Source organism: Mauremys mutica, chromosome 8 (genome assembly GCF_020497125.1).
Source record: "Mauremys mutica isolate MM-2020 ecotype Southern chromosome 8, ASM2049712v1, whole genome shotgun sequence".
Classification (NCBI taxonomy): domain Eukaryota; kingdom Metazoa; phylum Chordata; order Testudines; family Geoemydidae; genus Mauremys; species Mauremys mutica.
The window spans coordinates 2,465,279-2,480,426 of record NC_059079.1 but is presented as its reverse complement, the minus strand read 5'-3'; the positions used below and the strand labels follow the sequence as shown (position 1 = coordinate 2,480,426).

Sequence of the window (15,148 nt, the reverse complement as noted above, 5' to 3'; positions counted from 1 at the left end):
GTTAGCATTGCTGTTTTTACCCTAGAGGTGGCTGGATTTCATTGCCTGTGGAAACTCTCTGTGCAGTACCTCTATCCCTTGCTGGATTTTTTCCCAGGATTATTGTGAATTGGTGTGGTTTCACAAAATCTGGTTTACCTGCCTTTTTGAAGTATCTTCCAGCCCTTATGACCTTCAGATTCTGCAGAAAGCAAACTTTCTTTAAAAATATCTAGACCTTATGATTGTATAGAGAATGACTCAAATGTGAACTAAATAGAAAATAATGCAGAATTGTCAACACCAAACTGTAGACAGCATTAAACAGTTGAGGTGTAAACCATCCTGTATGTCTCAGTTGAGTGTTAACTCTTGAGCCTGACAGTAACAGAGCCAGATTTTCAAATAATTTAGCTACACAACTGTGTACCCGATTTGCATCACAGCAATTGTGTGAGCAAATCAGGTAATCACATCTGCCAGGTACCATATAACCAAAGGGCAAAAAGACACAGTCTTAAAAGCGCCTGATATTTTTACTTTCCACTGAATTAATGTGTAACAGCAACTCTGCTAACTCCATTGCACTTAGGTGGGAGCTCAGCTGTGGATTGAGAGTTGCATGTGGCCTTAAATTATAAACCCAGCCCAAGGACCACAATTAAAAATATAACTTGGCCTTTTCCACAGAACACACTGAGGCCATCTGATGAAGGCACTATACCACGTACCAAATATATTCTTCCACGGTAGCTTTACAGTCTGTCTACTCATGCACTTCAGGTTTTTTCCTCCCTCTACTTTCTCACTAAGGGGCAGTCCTGCTGTCCTTCCATGTGCAGAACTCCGCAGATTTCAGCATGAGATCCATTTGTGTAGCCACTGCTGCTCTTGGGGAAAATTGAAAAATACAGTAAAATCTGTTTTAAGAGACCGCTCAAGGAGCTAACAAAAGTTGGCTGCCTAGCAGAGTTGGCCTTGGAGCAGAATTGTATCTTGTATCTTTGGGAAATACTTCGGGGACAGCCCTGAGATAAGTGGTCTGGTGAGAGCTGCATCTTGATTAGGCTTCCCAGCAGTGTCAAGTAAGCTGTGATACCTGTTTCATTCCCAGCACACCGATTTTCCATGCATTAGCCACAGGAAGTCCTCTTCTTAATTTTGCTGCTGCTCCTCCTCCTCAGTCCCTGTGATCTCACAAGACATTGTGTCTGTGACATCACTATGGAAACAGTTCTGATGGTCTATGCAGTGGTTTGGCATGGCGTATCTCTGAAGGAATGTGGGAGGAGCAGGGTGGTTAGATAGGAGAAAGCTTCCCTACTCATGGAATTCCCTCCCTGTTTTAGTCACTCCTCTCCTTCACATCCCTCTTTAACTCACTTCGCTCAAAATGCCTACACATAGTGAGTCAACCATGGTATTTTCTTTCAATTGAACTATCAATATGTGCGCATGCCTGAAATGAGTAACCACATGATCTCCCTGGAATAACCCTCATCCTCTCCACTGTTCTTCTCACTTGTGTCCCATCTAATTGTAGATTGTAAGGTTTTGGGAACGGGGGAAGGGCTAAGCACACTCTTGAGGATCTGTAAAGATAGATAGTTCAATAGTCCATTGTATTGGTGACAAGTAAGGAATAGGAACACTCCACAGATATTTCAGGGAGTGCTTTGAAAAACTTCCAGTGTAACTTTCCCAGAATGTGGGTTTGCTACAAACAAACCCAACCAAAGGAATTAAACTAGGAAAATATATTGAACTAATGGTAAAAGGATATTGTCAGATGAATTGATTAAACCACTTTATCTGGTTTTCTAACACCACTTTAAATCATTACAACTGTTAGAATACTATGTTAATGTGTTTTTAATAAGTTTGAACAGTGCCACTAGACTCACTAGTTTTTGTTTCTAGTCTTTAATTTTCTGGCTCTCAGGCCATGCCAAAGTGCTGTGATATTTGGGTTGCAAACACTGCAAGAAAAGACTTGGTATTTTTAAAAAAATGTAAAGTTCACTTTAAAAAAAAAAAAGTCATGGACATGTAAGCCTCAATCTGATAGAAACATCTGTACCAAATCTAAACGTGGGCCCATGTTTGGTCTGAAAGTGTCCTGTTAAATGCTGACTAAAGTGTGACCATTCTTGGGCTCTAAGTCTGGGCTGCTGTTGCTGCCTTAATGCTAGGGTTTGCTTGTTCTTAGATCGTGTCTTCCCCCTTCTCCCAATTTGAGGCTACATTATCACTCCAGACTGTCAGCCTGAACAGTGAATGTGTCTGCTCTTGGGCGGAAAGCAGGCTGTTGAATTATCTGACTGTCTCATTTTGTCCTTGTATGATTTTGATTTGTTTTAATTAGTAAAATTTAAATATTAGTATTATGCACAAAGAACCGGTAAAGCTAAGATTCATAGACTAATTTGTCTCTCTGTGCACAAATTAGTTACAGGCATGAATGCCATTCATCCTACAAACCACAAGGCGTACATACATATGCAATGCATTTATTTGTGGAATCAGGTCTCATACTTCTACTGCCAGTGGAGAAAGTTGCTTAAAGTGCCCTGATCACTTCATGACTGGCATTGGTTGTTAGTTTCTCATCCCTCTAGCGCAGGGGTTCCCATACTGTGGTATGTGTACCCCTGGGGGTACAGGAGACATCTCTGGGGGATACACGGGGAAAATTGTGTAATGGTGGATATTATTTATTAATTTTATTTACTGCATTTTCATAATAGGCTACTCAGATGAAGCTTTGAAACTCTGAGAATTTGTTTTATAAAATACAGGAGTTAATTTACTTCAAGATGTACCAATGAGAACACAGAGACACTGGCCTATCATAGAATCATAGACTATCAGGGTTGGAAGGGACCTCAGGAGGTATCTAGTCCAACCCCCTGCTCAAAGCAGGACCAATTCCCAACTAAATCATCCCAGCCACCAGCCAGGGCTTTGTCAAGCCTGACCTTAAAAACCTCTCAGGAAGGAGATTCCACCACCTCCCTAGGTAACCCATTCCAGTGCTTCATCACCCTCCTAGTGAAAAAGTTTTTCCTAATATCCAACCTAAACCTCCCCCACTGCAACTTGAGACCATTACTCCTTGTTCTGTCATCAGGTACCACTGTGAACAGTCTAGATCCATCCTCTTTGGAACCCCCTTTCAGGTAGTTGAAAGCAGCTATCAAATCCCCCCTCATTCTTCTCTTCTGCAGGCTAAACAATCCCAGTTCCCTCAGCCTCTCCTCATAAGTCGTGCTCCAGCCCCCTAATCATTTTTGTTGCCCTCCGCTGGACTCCAATTTTTCCACATCCTTCTTGTAGTGTGGGGCCCAAAACTGGACACAGTACTCCAGATGAGGCCTCACCAATGTCGAATAGAGGGGAATGATCACATCCCTCGATCTGCTGGCAATGCCCCTACTTATACAGCCCAAAATGCCGTTAGCCTTCTTGGCAACAAGGGCACACTGCTGACTCATATCCAGCTTCTCGTCCACTGTAACCCCTAGGTCCTTTTCTGCAGAACTGCTTCCTAGCCATTTGGTCCCTAGTCTGTAACTGTGTCTGGGATTCTTCTGTCCTAAGTGCAGGACTCTGCACTTGTCCTTGTTGAACCTCATCAGGTTTCTTTTGGCCCAATCCTCTAATTTGTCTAGGTCCCTCTGTATCCTATCCTTACCCTCCAGCGTATCTACCACTCCTCCCAGTTTAGTGTCATCTGCAAACTTGCTGAGAGTGCAGTCCACGCCATCCTCCAGATCATTAATGAAGATATTGAACAAAACAGGCCCCAGGACCGACCCTTGGGGCACTCCACTTGAAACCAGCTGCCAACTAGACATGGAGCCGTTGATCACTACCCGTTGAGCCTGACGATCTAGCCAGCTTTCTATCCACCTTATAGTCCAATCATCCAGCCCATAGTTCTTTAACTTGCCGACAAGAATACTGTGGGAGACTGTATCAAAAGCTTTGCTAAAGTCCAGAAATAGCACATCCACTGCTTTCCCCTCATCCACAGAGCCGGTTATCTCCTCATAGAAGGCAATTAGGTTAGTCAGGCATGACTTGCCCTTGGTGAATCCATGCTGACTGTTCCTGATCACTTTCCTCTCCTCTAAGTGCTTCAGAATTGAAAAGAGGGGATCTTGAAAGGTCATTGAGTCCAGCCCCCTGCCTTCACTAGCAGGACCAAATACTGATTTTTGCCCCAGCTCCCCAAGTAGCCCCCTCAAGGACTGAACGTACAACCCTGGGTTTAGCAGGCCAATGCTCAAACTACTGAGCTATCCCTCCCCCCTGGGAGGGATACAGATCCCTCATCTCCAATCACTGTACAGTGCGGGCTCAGTTGCCCAGTCTGAGTTAAGAACTTAGGGTTTTTTCTCAGTTGTATAGATCCCGCTATAACTCTATCTGTACTTAACGGTGAAATATGTACAGATGGCTAAAGACAGGTAGTGTTAAAAAGAACACACGCACTATCCGTGATGAGAATGGTAGGTGTACGTGGGCAGCTGGTAGATCTGGAATGGGGTATGCAATAAGAAAAATTCGGAACCTCTGCTCAGGGGTTCTCACAACAAATTTTTTGGTGACCTCAGTGTGTGGCCACCAAGTCTTGTTGGTGGCCGCTCTGGCAGTTTTTCCTAAAATACTTTAGGAAAAACAAATAAATATGCACATGCACATGTCCAAATTGTAATTTATTTACATAGGATTTTTTTTATTTTGCAGACTCAATAATTAAAAAAAAAAAAAAGTAGTACAGTTCTCCTTCACTGGACCTAAACAGAATAGAAACACAAATAAGGTGCTTTACACATTCTTGTCTTTTTTGTTGTTGTTTCATTTTCTTTTTTGGTTGCTTTTTTTAGACTTACTAGCAGGTAAGTCTGCTGCTGTGAAAAGTGATACTTGTATGTTAATACACCTGTACCTCGGTATAACACTGTCCTTGGGAGCCAAAAAATCTTACCACGTTATAGGTGAAACCGTGTTACATTGAACTTGCTTTGATCCACCGGAGTGCGCAGCCCCCCCCGGCACTGCTTTACCGCGTTGTATCCAAATTCATATTATATCGGGTGGCGTTATATCGAGGTAGCAGTGTATCACTTTTCACAACCTCCCTGCTAGCTGCTAAGTCTGCTGTGAAAAGTTATATTAACAAACATACAAATATCACTTTTCACAGCAGACTTACTCAGCCCAGGGACAAATTAAGCCCTGGATAGGGAGATGGTAGGGAGGGAGTGGGGGGCCAGAGGTCATGGGGGGAAATGAATAGGGGGACAGGAGAGGCAGTAGGGGCCAGCTGTGATGGGGGGGGCAACCACGGCACCCCAGGGCTGAAGCATGACCCCACTGCCCCCCCAAGTGGCTACCTACTCCTCCAGCATTTGTGTCTCTGTGGGAGGGGGTGGGGCGTAGGGCCCACTCCCAGCAGGTGGCCCCAGGGTAGGGGCCCCTGCTTCCCCCACTCCCAGTCTCCACCCAGGAGGCTGTGGCCGCGAGAAAAGCCCCTGGTGGCCGCATGCAAGAGTGCTGCTCTAGTGGATGCTTGTGGTTCCCAATAAGCAGTTCTCTCCGATTCACTCCTCTTGAGACCTGAAGTGAGAGAGGCGCCAGTGCAAGTTCTTCTCCGGACAGTTAGTGAGGCATCTGGCAGCCAAGCCCATACAGCCGGTGCTTGCCTGGCTTTTGGCTTTCCTTGCTTTCTAGAGCTCAGCTGTGGTGCTTTGCCATCATTTACATAGCACACCGATGAGGAAGAAAGCTGACTGGCCTGGGTTTGCCCCATGCCATTCTGGAGACAGAATAACTGCAGGTCAGACTAACTTCCAGGATTTTGTAAGCAATAGTTACTGGTTACAGCAAGTGAAGTCATGTGTGACATACAGTAATACACAGCCTATAAAACTAATCTTATCTCCCACCTGTAGCCCCCCTCCCATGTTATTGAGAGTTACGAATGTAAATGCTGTAACTTTTTCCTATGTCTGTGTACAATCTGTCAACATACTTCATGAAGTCCAGCCACAGTTTACAATCCCATGACAGTTAATATATATATCTGTATAAGGAATTGTAGCTGGATAATGTGAAGCATTAAACTGGTTGGACTGAGTGCCAGATGTGGCAGTCGACACGGAGATTATAATCTGTCCCTGTGTGCATAAAATACATTTATCACACTTCATTTGGGTTTGGAAATTGAATCATTCAACACGTGAATTGATCAGAGTAGTGTAGGGTTTGTATTTTCTTTTTAAAGCTGTGTTCTGATTGAGTATCTGCATTGCTGTGTGTTGGAATAAATATTGTTTAATTAGGAGTGTCTTGCATCTTCTGTCGTAGCCATAAATGCTTTACACAGGTTTTAATAAATAGCATCTGCTCACCAACTCCCTAATGTTCTGAGACACTCTGAGCTCGCCGAGGAAGACGTTCCAGGTATTTTGGGAAGAGACTGTAAGTCTAGAGTAGAGACTGGCTAATATTATAGTTAAGACTTCACTTGCCAAAAAAGCGGAGAGCAAAAGTTTGCTATTGGACTGTTCCTAGTCATGTGCAGGCTGTCAAGGGGATTAGCAAAATGTCCCCTCGCATGCGCTGTTCAGTGCTTAGCTGTATCTACACAGTAATGGTCTTACCTAGCCATGTATATTATGTTATTGGATGTATTTGATTTAAGGGGCTATTGTCTGACTCCCTCCCCAACTACAGTTGTATTTTTTCCCTTTTCAGAGTAGGTTAAATCATAGAATCATAGAAATGTAGGACAGGCAGGAAGGGCCTTCAGAGTCATTAAATCCAGCCCCCTGAGCTGAGCAGGACCAAGTAAATTTAGATCATCCCTGACAGGTGTTTGTCCATCCTGTTCTTAAAAATCTCCAGTGATGGGGATTCCACAGCCTCCCCAGGAAACTATTCCAGAGCTTACCTACCCTGAGAGTTGGAAAGTTTATCCTAATATCTAACCTAAATCTTCCTTGCTGCAGGTGAAGCCCGTTGCTTCTGGTCCTAGCTGCAGTGGACATGGGGAACAATTGGCCACAGTCCTCTTTTTATAACAGCCCTGAACATATTTGAAGACTGTGATCAAGTCCCCCCTCAGTTTTCTTTTCTAAAGACCAGTCTCCACCACCACAAATTATTAGCAGCTTTGTTCCGAGATGTTGTATCTGCTCTGGTGGGACCTTCAGCTCCACAGCTGACAGCTCTGAAGATCTTAAGCATAAATATCTGTTATCCAGGATAGGTTAGATGTGAATGGAAGTGATTTCTATTCGGCTGTACTTAATCTATTAATGGCAATAAAAGTACGAGATGGAAAAGTGACAGGTCTTGCTGAACACCTTTAGGATAAATACAATGTTAGGCTTGCAGGGCAGCTCTTTATTATGGTTTTATAACTGAGGTTTTTAGTTTTCCAGGCATCTCTTGCTTGCAATGCTGCTTTAATAAAATATACAGCCTCAAAAAACAAAAGCCAGGAGGTACAACCAGTTTATGCCCCGAAAGTCAGACTGCAGGAAGTGACTCCGTATTAAACCTCCTCAGTCTCTGATTTCCACCTGTGATATGCATGTGTGTTTCTTTAACACAAAATCCTTCTAAGGGAAGGTTACAAAATGTGTATTTACCTAATGCACATGACCTGCTCAGCTGCAATTATCTCCTAATCTGGTCTTTCTGAGTTTCTCTGGGTCTCTCAGGTAAATACAGCTTTAGCTGTTCTTCAAGGCATATTACCTCATTAAGTGTGTATTTTGGCACGTGCATTATTTACCTGATAGACTAACAGATACAAAGGAGCAGTTGCTGTCTGTGCAAATAACCACGGTAAATAACCACGGTGTTGTTCGTGAATGATCGTCCTCTGGTTTCTTTGAGGCAGTTTTTATTTTGTGTTGTAAATCTGGCTACTTGTCATCTCCACTAAGGGGTGCTTCCTGCCCTCCGTGCAGGTGCTGGAGGCATTGTGTGCACACCCAGGGGAGTCTGCGCTTAGTTCCGCTGCACTAAGAAACTAAACAAAAGCAAGACATGTGTCCCTTCTTGCATGGAAGGAAGGAAGTCTGTACTGCTCCCAGCTCCCAGCATCTAGACACCTGCTGTCCTGTGTCTTCTATCCATTCTAGCTTCTGAGCTCCTTGGAAGCATGGACTGTGCCGCCCTATATGTGCTGTGCACACTGGGAACTGTATGCTCAGAACAGCGGTGGTGCAGGCAGTGACACCAGTAGTTGCCCCACCACTGGCTTGGCCCTGCATGTAGGGGCTGAACTGAGTTCAGTCTCCATGCTTGGTTGCTGGCCTAGGGGCTAGATGTGGTGGGTTTTGGGGTGATTGAGATCCACCTGCTAGGAACCGGATTTCAGATAAACCACTGAAAGGCCAGGTAGCAAATACTGACCTGGGCTGGCTTTGAACTGGCATCCTAGAGTTGAAAGACTCTGTTACCTGTCCCTGACCCATGCATTCCTGGAGAACAGCATTTTTTTTTTTTTTAAAAGAAATCATTTGAAACTTCTTCCTCTCCCCTCCCCCATCCAAAACCCCAGTTGCCAGAGGGTCACATTATGGATGAGTGATCTGTAAAACTACCACAAAGTTTTTAAGTCCTAAGAGTATAAATAAAAAATAAAAGTGGGTGGGATTTTTATAGGGGAGAGGGAGGAATGAATTAAACTTAATCAGTTTGGATTTTGTTGGAAGGAAAATGCACCCCTTAAATGTCAACATTTTAGATCAGTTCCCCCTACCACCTCTGTCCTCCCCCACCCTGAAAACCCCCCGCTGAGCAAGAGATTGTGTGTGGCACCTGAACCCTGTTGAGAGCCAGCAGGCGGGATGCCCTATGGAAGCATGTTATCAAGAGGCTGATATACGGGGTGAGAGGGGGAGAAAAGCTGACTAACGTGTGGGGAGTGGAATTGGCTTGAGCTGGGGGGCTTGGGGCCAAGCGGATGGCATCTGCACTTGTCTCATTGTGCCTGACTCCTATTGTGTGCGACTTCTGTTACCAGTGTACATGTATCAAGAGACTAAGGGTCTTTCCACAGACTTCAGTAAGCTTTGCATCAGACCCCTAAGTCCCTAAGCAATCTATATAGTGTTCTGTAGCAGGCAGACGCCTGATCTGGCCCCTGGAGCAGTGACTGGTGTCTCTGCCTCTTAATGTAGAGCTATTCACAGCGGTTACTTTCTAGGTTGCTAGTGGGTCTAGACGCTGTCTAGTGTATTTGCAATAGGTCACGGTATTGCCTGGGTTTTTTAGTGGAACCTTTCATCAAAAGGCCACGAGAGTGTCTGTTACAAAATGGCTAGGTTGAGGAGATGGCAATTGAAGTGAGATGTGTGTGCATTAGTAACACAAGCCCCTCTCTCTTTCTAAGTTTCAGATGCCTCTGGATGTTCAATGATAGCACTCTTCCATACTGGAGCAGCAAAGATTTCTCCAACCTTACTTCCAAGGGTGAGACAAGCTCTGTGCTCCCACCGCCTACGTTGCTTTCTCCAGGGGTGCGGCTCCACCTTAAACAGGAAACTGGCGTCCCACGGCTTTGGCGCGTCCATGGCAGCAATGTCATCCTTCCCTCCACAGAGATATCACTACTTTTTAGTGTTGGATTTTGAGGCCACTTGTGACAAACCACAGATTCATCCTCAGGTAAATATCCATTTATTCTTCCTTTGCAAACTGCTGCCTCCACCCTGTGAAGTGGGATGCAGTGTCTGTCCCTTCACATCCCCACCAACAGCTCTGAGGTTTACCCCATGCCCTCCCAGTTCTATGCACGCTTCCTCAGCAGCTGTTATCGGCCCAAGTGGTTTCTGATGAGCAATATGAGGCATTCCTGCCCCTTAAAATGGCCGTCTGCAGCACTGCCAACTTATCAGTCCAAAGGGAATGAAACCAGAGACCTTGGCCTCCATCAAGACAGCAGTGAAAAGACATTTGTTGTCTGAGAAACTTTACCTGTCTTAGGCCTTAAATGCTTCTCACCTCTCTGGCTTGGGGATGGATTGAGCTGGTATTAGCTGGGAACATTGTATTATTGGCACACTCCAGACTGCCTCATCCATTTCTGCAGGAAAAACATGTTTCTCGCCTATAAAGTTATGAAGGAAGCAGTCTGGATGTGAATGTATGCAGGGCTGCTCGTTGGAGTCTGCAGGTCTTTAGTCATATTAGCTTTGAAAAGTGTGAACTTTCCCAGGCTTGTCTTATCTGGGTGTTTAACTCTGAAGTCCAACGATAATCAAATAATTAAAATAGAAACCTCCAGCTACACTGGGATTTTGGATGCATCTTGAGAGTGCCACTTGCAGCTTCTCACCCCTGAAACTAAAACCAGATGTAGACCTCTCCGTGTGTCTTCTGCAAATGGTTGTTTCCTTGACAGTGGGATGCAAAATTAATTAATAACTATATTTTCAATAGGGCTATCAAGATATTAAAAAAATTAATCGTGTGATTAATTGCACTGTTAAAGAATAATAGAATGCCATTTATTTAAATATTTTTGGATGTTTTCTACATTTTCAAAGGTAAGGTAATAATTGGAGATATACCAATCTCCTAGAACTGGAAGGGACCTCGAAAGGTCATCGAGTCCAGCCCCCTGCCTTCACGAGCAGGACCAATTTTTGCCCCAGATCTCTAAGTGGCCTCCTCAAGGATTGAACTCACAACCCTGGGTTTAGCAGGCCAATGCTCAAACCACTGAGCTATCCCTGCCCCTCCCCCATTGATCTCAATTGCCATGCAGAGTACAGTGCTCACTTTATATTATCTTTTATTACAAATATTTGCTCAGTAAAAAACAAAAGAAATAGTATTTTTCAATTCACCTAATACAAGTACTGTAGTGCAATCTCTTTATCATGAAAGTTGAACTTACAAATATAGAATTATGTACAAAAAAAACCCTGCATTCAAAAATAAAACAGTGTAAAATTTTAGAGCCTACAAGTCCACTTAGTCCTATCTCTTGTTCAGCCAATTGCTCAGACAAACAAGTTTGTTTACATTTGCAGGAGATAATGCTGCCCGCTTCTTGTTCACAGCGTCACCTGAAAGTGAGAACAGACGTTTGCATGACACTATTGTAGCCGGTGTCTCAAGATGCCAGATACAGTTAAAGATTCATTTGTCCCCTTCATGCTTCAACCACCCTTCCAGAAGACATGTGTCCATGCTGATGGCGGGTTCTGCTCGATCACGATCCAAAGCAGAGCGGACTGATGCATGTTCATTTTCATCATCTGAGTCAGATGCCAGCAACAGAAGATTGATTTTCTTTTTTGGTGGTTCAGTTCTGTAGTTTCCGCATCAGAGTGTTGCTCTTTTAAGGCTTCGGAAAGCAAGCTCCACACCTCGTCTCTCAGATTTTGGGTGGCACTTCAGATTCTTAAACCCTGGGTCGAGTGCTGTAGCTATCTTTAGAAATCTCACATTGGTACCTTCTTTGCGTTTTGTCAAATCTGCAGTGTTCTTAAAACAAACAACATGTGCTGGGTCATCATCCGAGACTGGTATAACATGAAATATATTGAAAAATACGGATAAAACAGAACAGGAGACATACAATTCTTCCCTAAGGAATTCAGTCACAAATATAATTAATGCATTTTTTTTTAAAACGAGAATCATCAGCATGGAAGCGTGTCCTCGGGAATGGTGGCCAAAGCATGGAGAGGCATATCAATGTTTAGCGTATCTGGCATGTAAGTACCTTGCAATGCCAGCTACAAAAGTGCCATGCAAGCGCCTGTTCTCACTTTCAGGTGACATTGTAAATAAGAAGCAGGCAACATTATCTCCCCTTAATGTAAACAAACTTGTTTGTCTTAGCGATTGGCTGAAGAAAGAGTAAGACTGAGTGGACTTGTAGGCTCTAAAGTTTTACACTGTTTTGTTTTTTTCAGTGCAGTTATGTAACAAAAAAAATTCTACATTTGTAAGTTGCACTTTTATGATAGCGATTGCACTTCAGTAGTTGTATGTGGTGAATTGAAAAATACTATTTCTTTATCATTTTTACAGTGCAAGTATTTGTAATAAAAATAATATAAAGTGAGCACTGTACACTTTGTATTTTGTATTTTAATTGAAATTAATATATTTGAAAATGTAGAAAACATCCACAAATATTTAATAATTTTCTATTGATATTTTATTGTTTAACAGTGCGATTAAAAGTGTGATTAATCACGATTAATATGTTAATCTCAATATTTTTGAGTTAATCACATAAGTTAACTGCAATTAATCAACAGCCCTAATTTTCAATCATTAACATAAGAACAGCCATACTGGATCAGACCTATGGTCCATCTAGCCCAGTATCCTCCTTTCTGATAATGGAGGGTGCCAGATGCTTCAGAGGGTATGAACAGAGCAGGCAGTCGTTGAGTGATCCATCCCCTGTGGCTCATTCCCAGCTTCTGGCAAACAGATGTTAGGGACACCCAGAGCATGAGCTTGTACCCTGACCATTTTGGCTAATAGCCATTGATGGACCTATCTTCTATGAACTTTTCTAATTCTTTTTTGAACCCTGTTATAGTTTTGGCCTTCACAAAATCCCCTGGCAAGGAGTTCCACAGGTTGACTGTGCATTATGTGAAAAGTACTTTCTTTTCTTTGTTTTAAACCTGCTGCTTATTAATTTAATTCACTTACCCCTGATTCTTGTGTTATGTGAAGGAGTAAATAACACTTCCTTATTCACTTTCTCCACACCAGTCACAATTTTATAGACTTCTGTCATTTCCCCCCTTAGTCGTCTCTTTTCCAAGCTGAAAAGTCCTAGTCTTTTTCATGTCTCTTCATATGGAACCTGTTCCATACCCTTAATCATTTTATTGCCCTTCTCAGTGCCTTTTCCATTTCTAATGTATCTTTTTTGAGGTGGCTACCAGAACTGTACGCAGAATTCAAGGTTCGGGCATATCATGGATAAATATAATGGTATTATATTTTCTGTCTTATTATCTACACTTTTCCGAACATTCTGTTCGCTCTTATGACTGCTGGTGCACATTGAGTGGATGTTTTCAGAGAACTATCCACAATGACTCCAAGGTCTCTCTTTTTTTGAGTGGTGACGGCTAATTTAGACCCCATCATTCTGTATGTATAGTTGGGATTATGTTTTCCAATGTGCATTACTTTGCATTTATTAACATTAAATTTCATCTGCCGTTTTTTTGCCCAGTCACCCAGTTTTGTGAGATCCCTTTATAACTCCTCACAGTCTGCTCTGAATTTATTTATCTTGAGCAGTTTTGTATCATCTGCAGATTTTGCCACTTCACTGTTTACCCCTTTTTCCAGATCATTTAGGAATATGTTGAACAGCACAAGTCCCAGTACAGACCCCTGGGGGACAGCACTGTTCACCTTTCCATTATGAAAACCGACCATTTATTCCTGCCCTTTTTTCCCTATCTTTTAACTAGTTACTGATCCATGAGAGGCCCTTCCCTCTTATCTCATGACACTTACTTTGCTTAAGAGCCTTTGGTGAGGGACTTTGTCAAAGGTTTTCTGAAAGTCCAAATACACTAGATAACCTTTGTCCACATGTTTGATCCTCTCAAAGAATTCTAATAAATTGGTGAGGCATGATTTCCCTTTATAGAAGCCAGGTTGACTTTTCCCCCACAAATCGTGTTCATTTATGTTTATGATAATTCTGTTCTTTATTATAGTTTCATCCAGTTTGGCTGGTACTGAAGTTAGACTTACCAGCCTGTAATTGTCAGGATCACTTCCGGAAACATTAGCTATCCTCCAGTCATCTGGTCCAGAGGCTGATTGAAGTGATAAGTTACATACCACAGTTAGTAATTCTGCAATTTCATATTTGAGTTCCTTCAGAACTCTTAGCTGATTACCATCTGGTCCTGGCGACTTATTACTATTTTACTTTATCAATTTGTTCCAAAACCACCTCTCTTGACACCTTAATCTGAGGCAGTTCCTCAGAGTTGACACCTAAAATTAATTGCTTGGGTGTGAGACTCTCCCTCACATCCTCTGCAGTGAAGACCGATGCAAAGAATTTATTTAGCTTCTCTGAAATGTCCCTATCTTACTTGAGTGCTCCTTTAGCACCTCAATCGTCCAGTGGCCCCACTGACTGTTTGACAGGCTTCCTGCTTCTGATGTACTTAAAACATTTTTTTTGCTGTTAGTTTTTGAGTCTTTTGCTACCTGTTCTTCAAGTTCGTTTTTTGGTCTGCCTAATTATACTTTTACATTGGACTTGCCAGAGTTTATCAATGTGGGTCTTGGATTTCTGTTTTTATTGAGTAGTTTTATTCACTCAGATGTTACCCAGGGCCCAGCGTGGTAATGAACAGGCAGAATTGTAGTGTCTCAAAATAGTCACAAGATTTGGTTCCTGTAAACTTCATCTACACTAGGAATTTGACCAGTCGCTGGCATTGGCTGTTAGCAGTGGGTGTCTGATGGTATGCTAATGGCTTTGTCTCATTTGTACGGAAAGTTAAACAGTTTTCAACTCTGGCTCAGGGCGTCTCAGTACTGAGAACTATTGTAAGAAACCAGTTCTTTAGTTGATAAAGACCTGCCTTAACCTGGATCTTTACTTAGAATTACTGTAGACTTTTAAAGAGGGGTTTGCAGGTCTGGATTGAGCATTCATAGCATCTCCCCATGCAATGTCTTGCTCTGAGCAGGGCTGTCGGTTTCTCATGTCTGTGAAAACAATTCACCGGAAAATTGCCTCCTGTGGAATTGTGTCTTCCTGAGGCAATGCTGTGACTTTGCATCTAGTTCTGCTGGACAAGCCATCGCCTCTGTCCAAGTGAGATGTCAGGATATTTCTTGCACGCCCAGCTTCGGGTGCACAGACCTGTCAAAACTGCAAATTGGTTCTACCTTGTCCTTTTTGATATGGGTTTGGTCTGTGCACATTTTGATGCAAAACCATGAGGCATGTGGAGCTGGTTTACAGCTGGTAGTAAAATGGAGCATGAGTGGAATATGATTACTACTGTTTTAAGGAGCTTTGTCCCCAAGTCCTTGCCGTGAAAGTAATGGTTTGGACCAGTGCAGATCTGCTATATATTTTGTTGGTGAGATGGAACCTTTAAGGTGGGGATGTTCTTCG

The 15,148-nt window shown here is 42.9% G+C and overlaps 1 protein-coding gene across 6 annotated transcripts in view; it reads left to right on the top strand.

Moving 5' to 3' along the window:
* The window catches only part of ERI3 (ERI1 exoribonuclease family member 3), a 216,894-nt gene that overhangs the window by 2,843 nt on the left and 198,903 nt on the right, over positions 1 to 15,148 (top strand). For 2 of the 6 annotated variants that reach the window (XM_045026469.1, XM_045026470.1), the window contains exon 2: positions 9,398 to 9,672. In XM_045026469.1, the coding sequence (XP_044882404.1) occupies positions 9,421 to 9,672 (252 nt within the window). In that variant the 5' untranslated portion in view covers positions 9,398 to 9,420. Of the gene's footprint in view, positions 1 to 1,176; positions 1,386 to 5,591; positions 5,825 to 6,512; positions 8,894 to 9,397; positions 9,673 to 15,148 lie in introns of those variants that run through there. The other 4 variants (XM_045026466.1, XM_045026464.1, XM_045026465.1 and 1 more) reach the window with 4 other exon arrangements.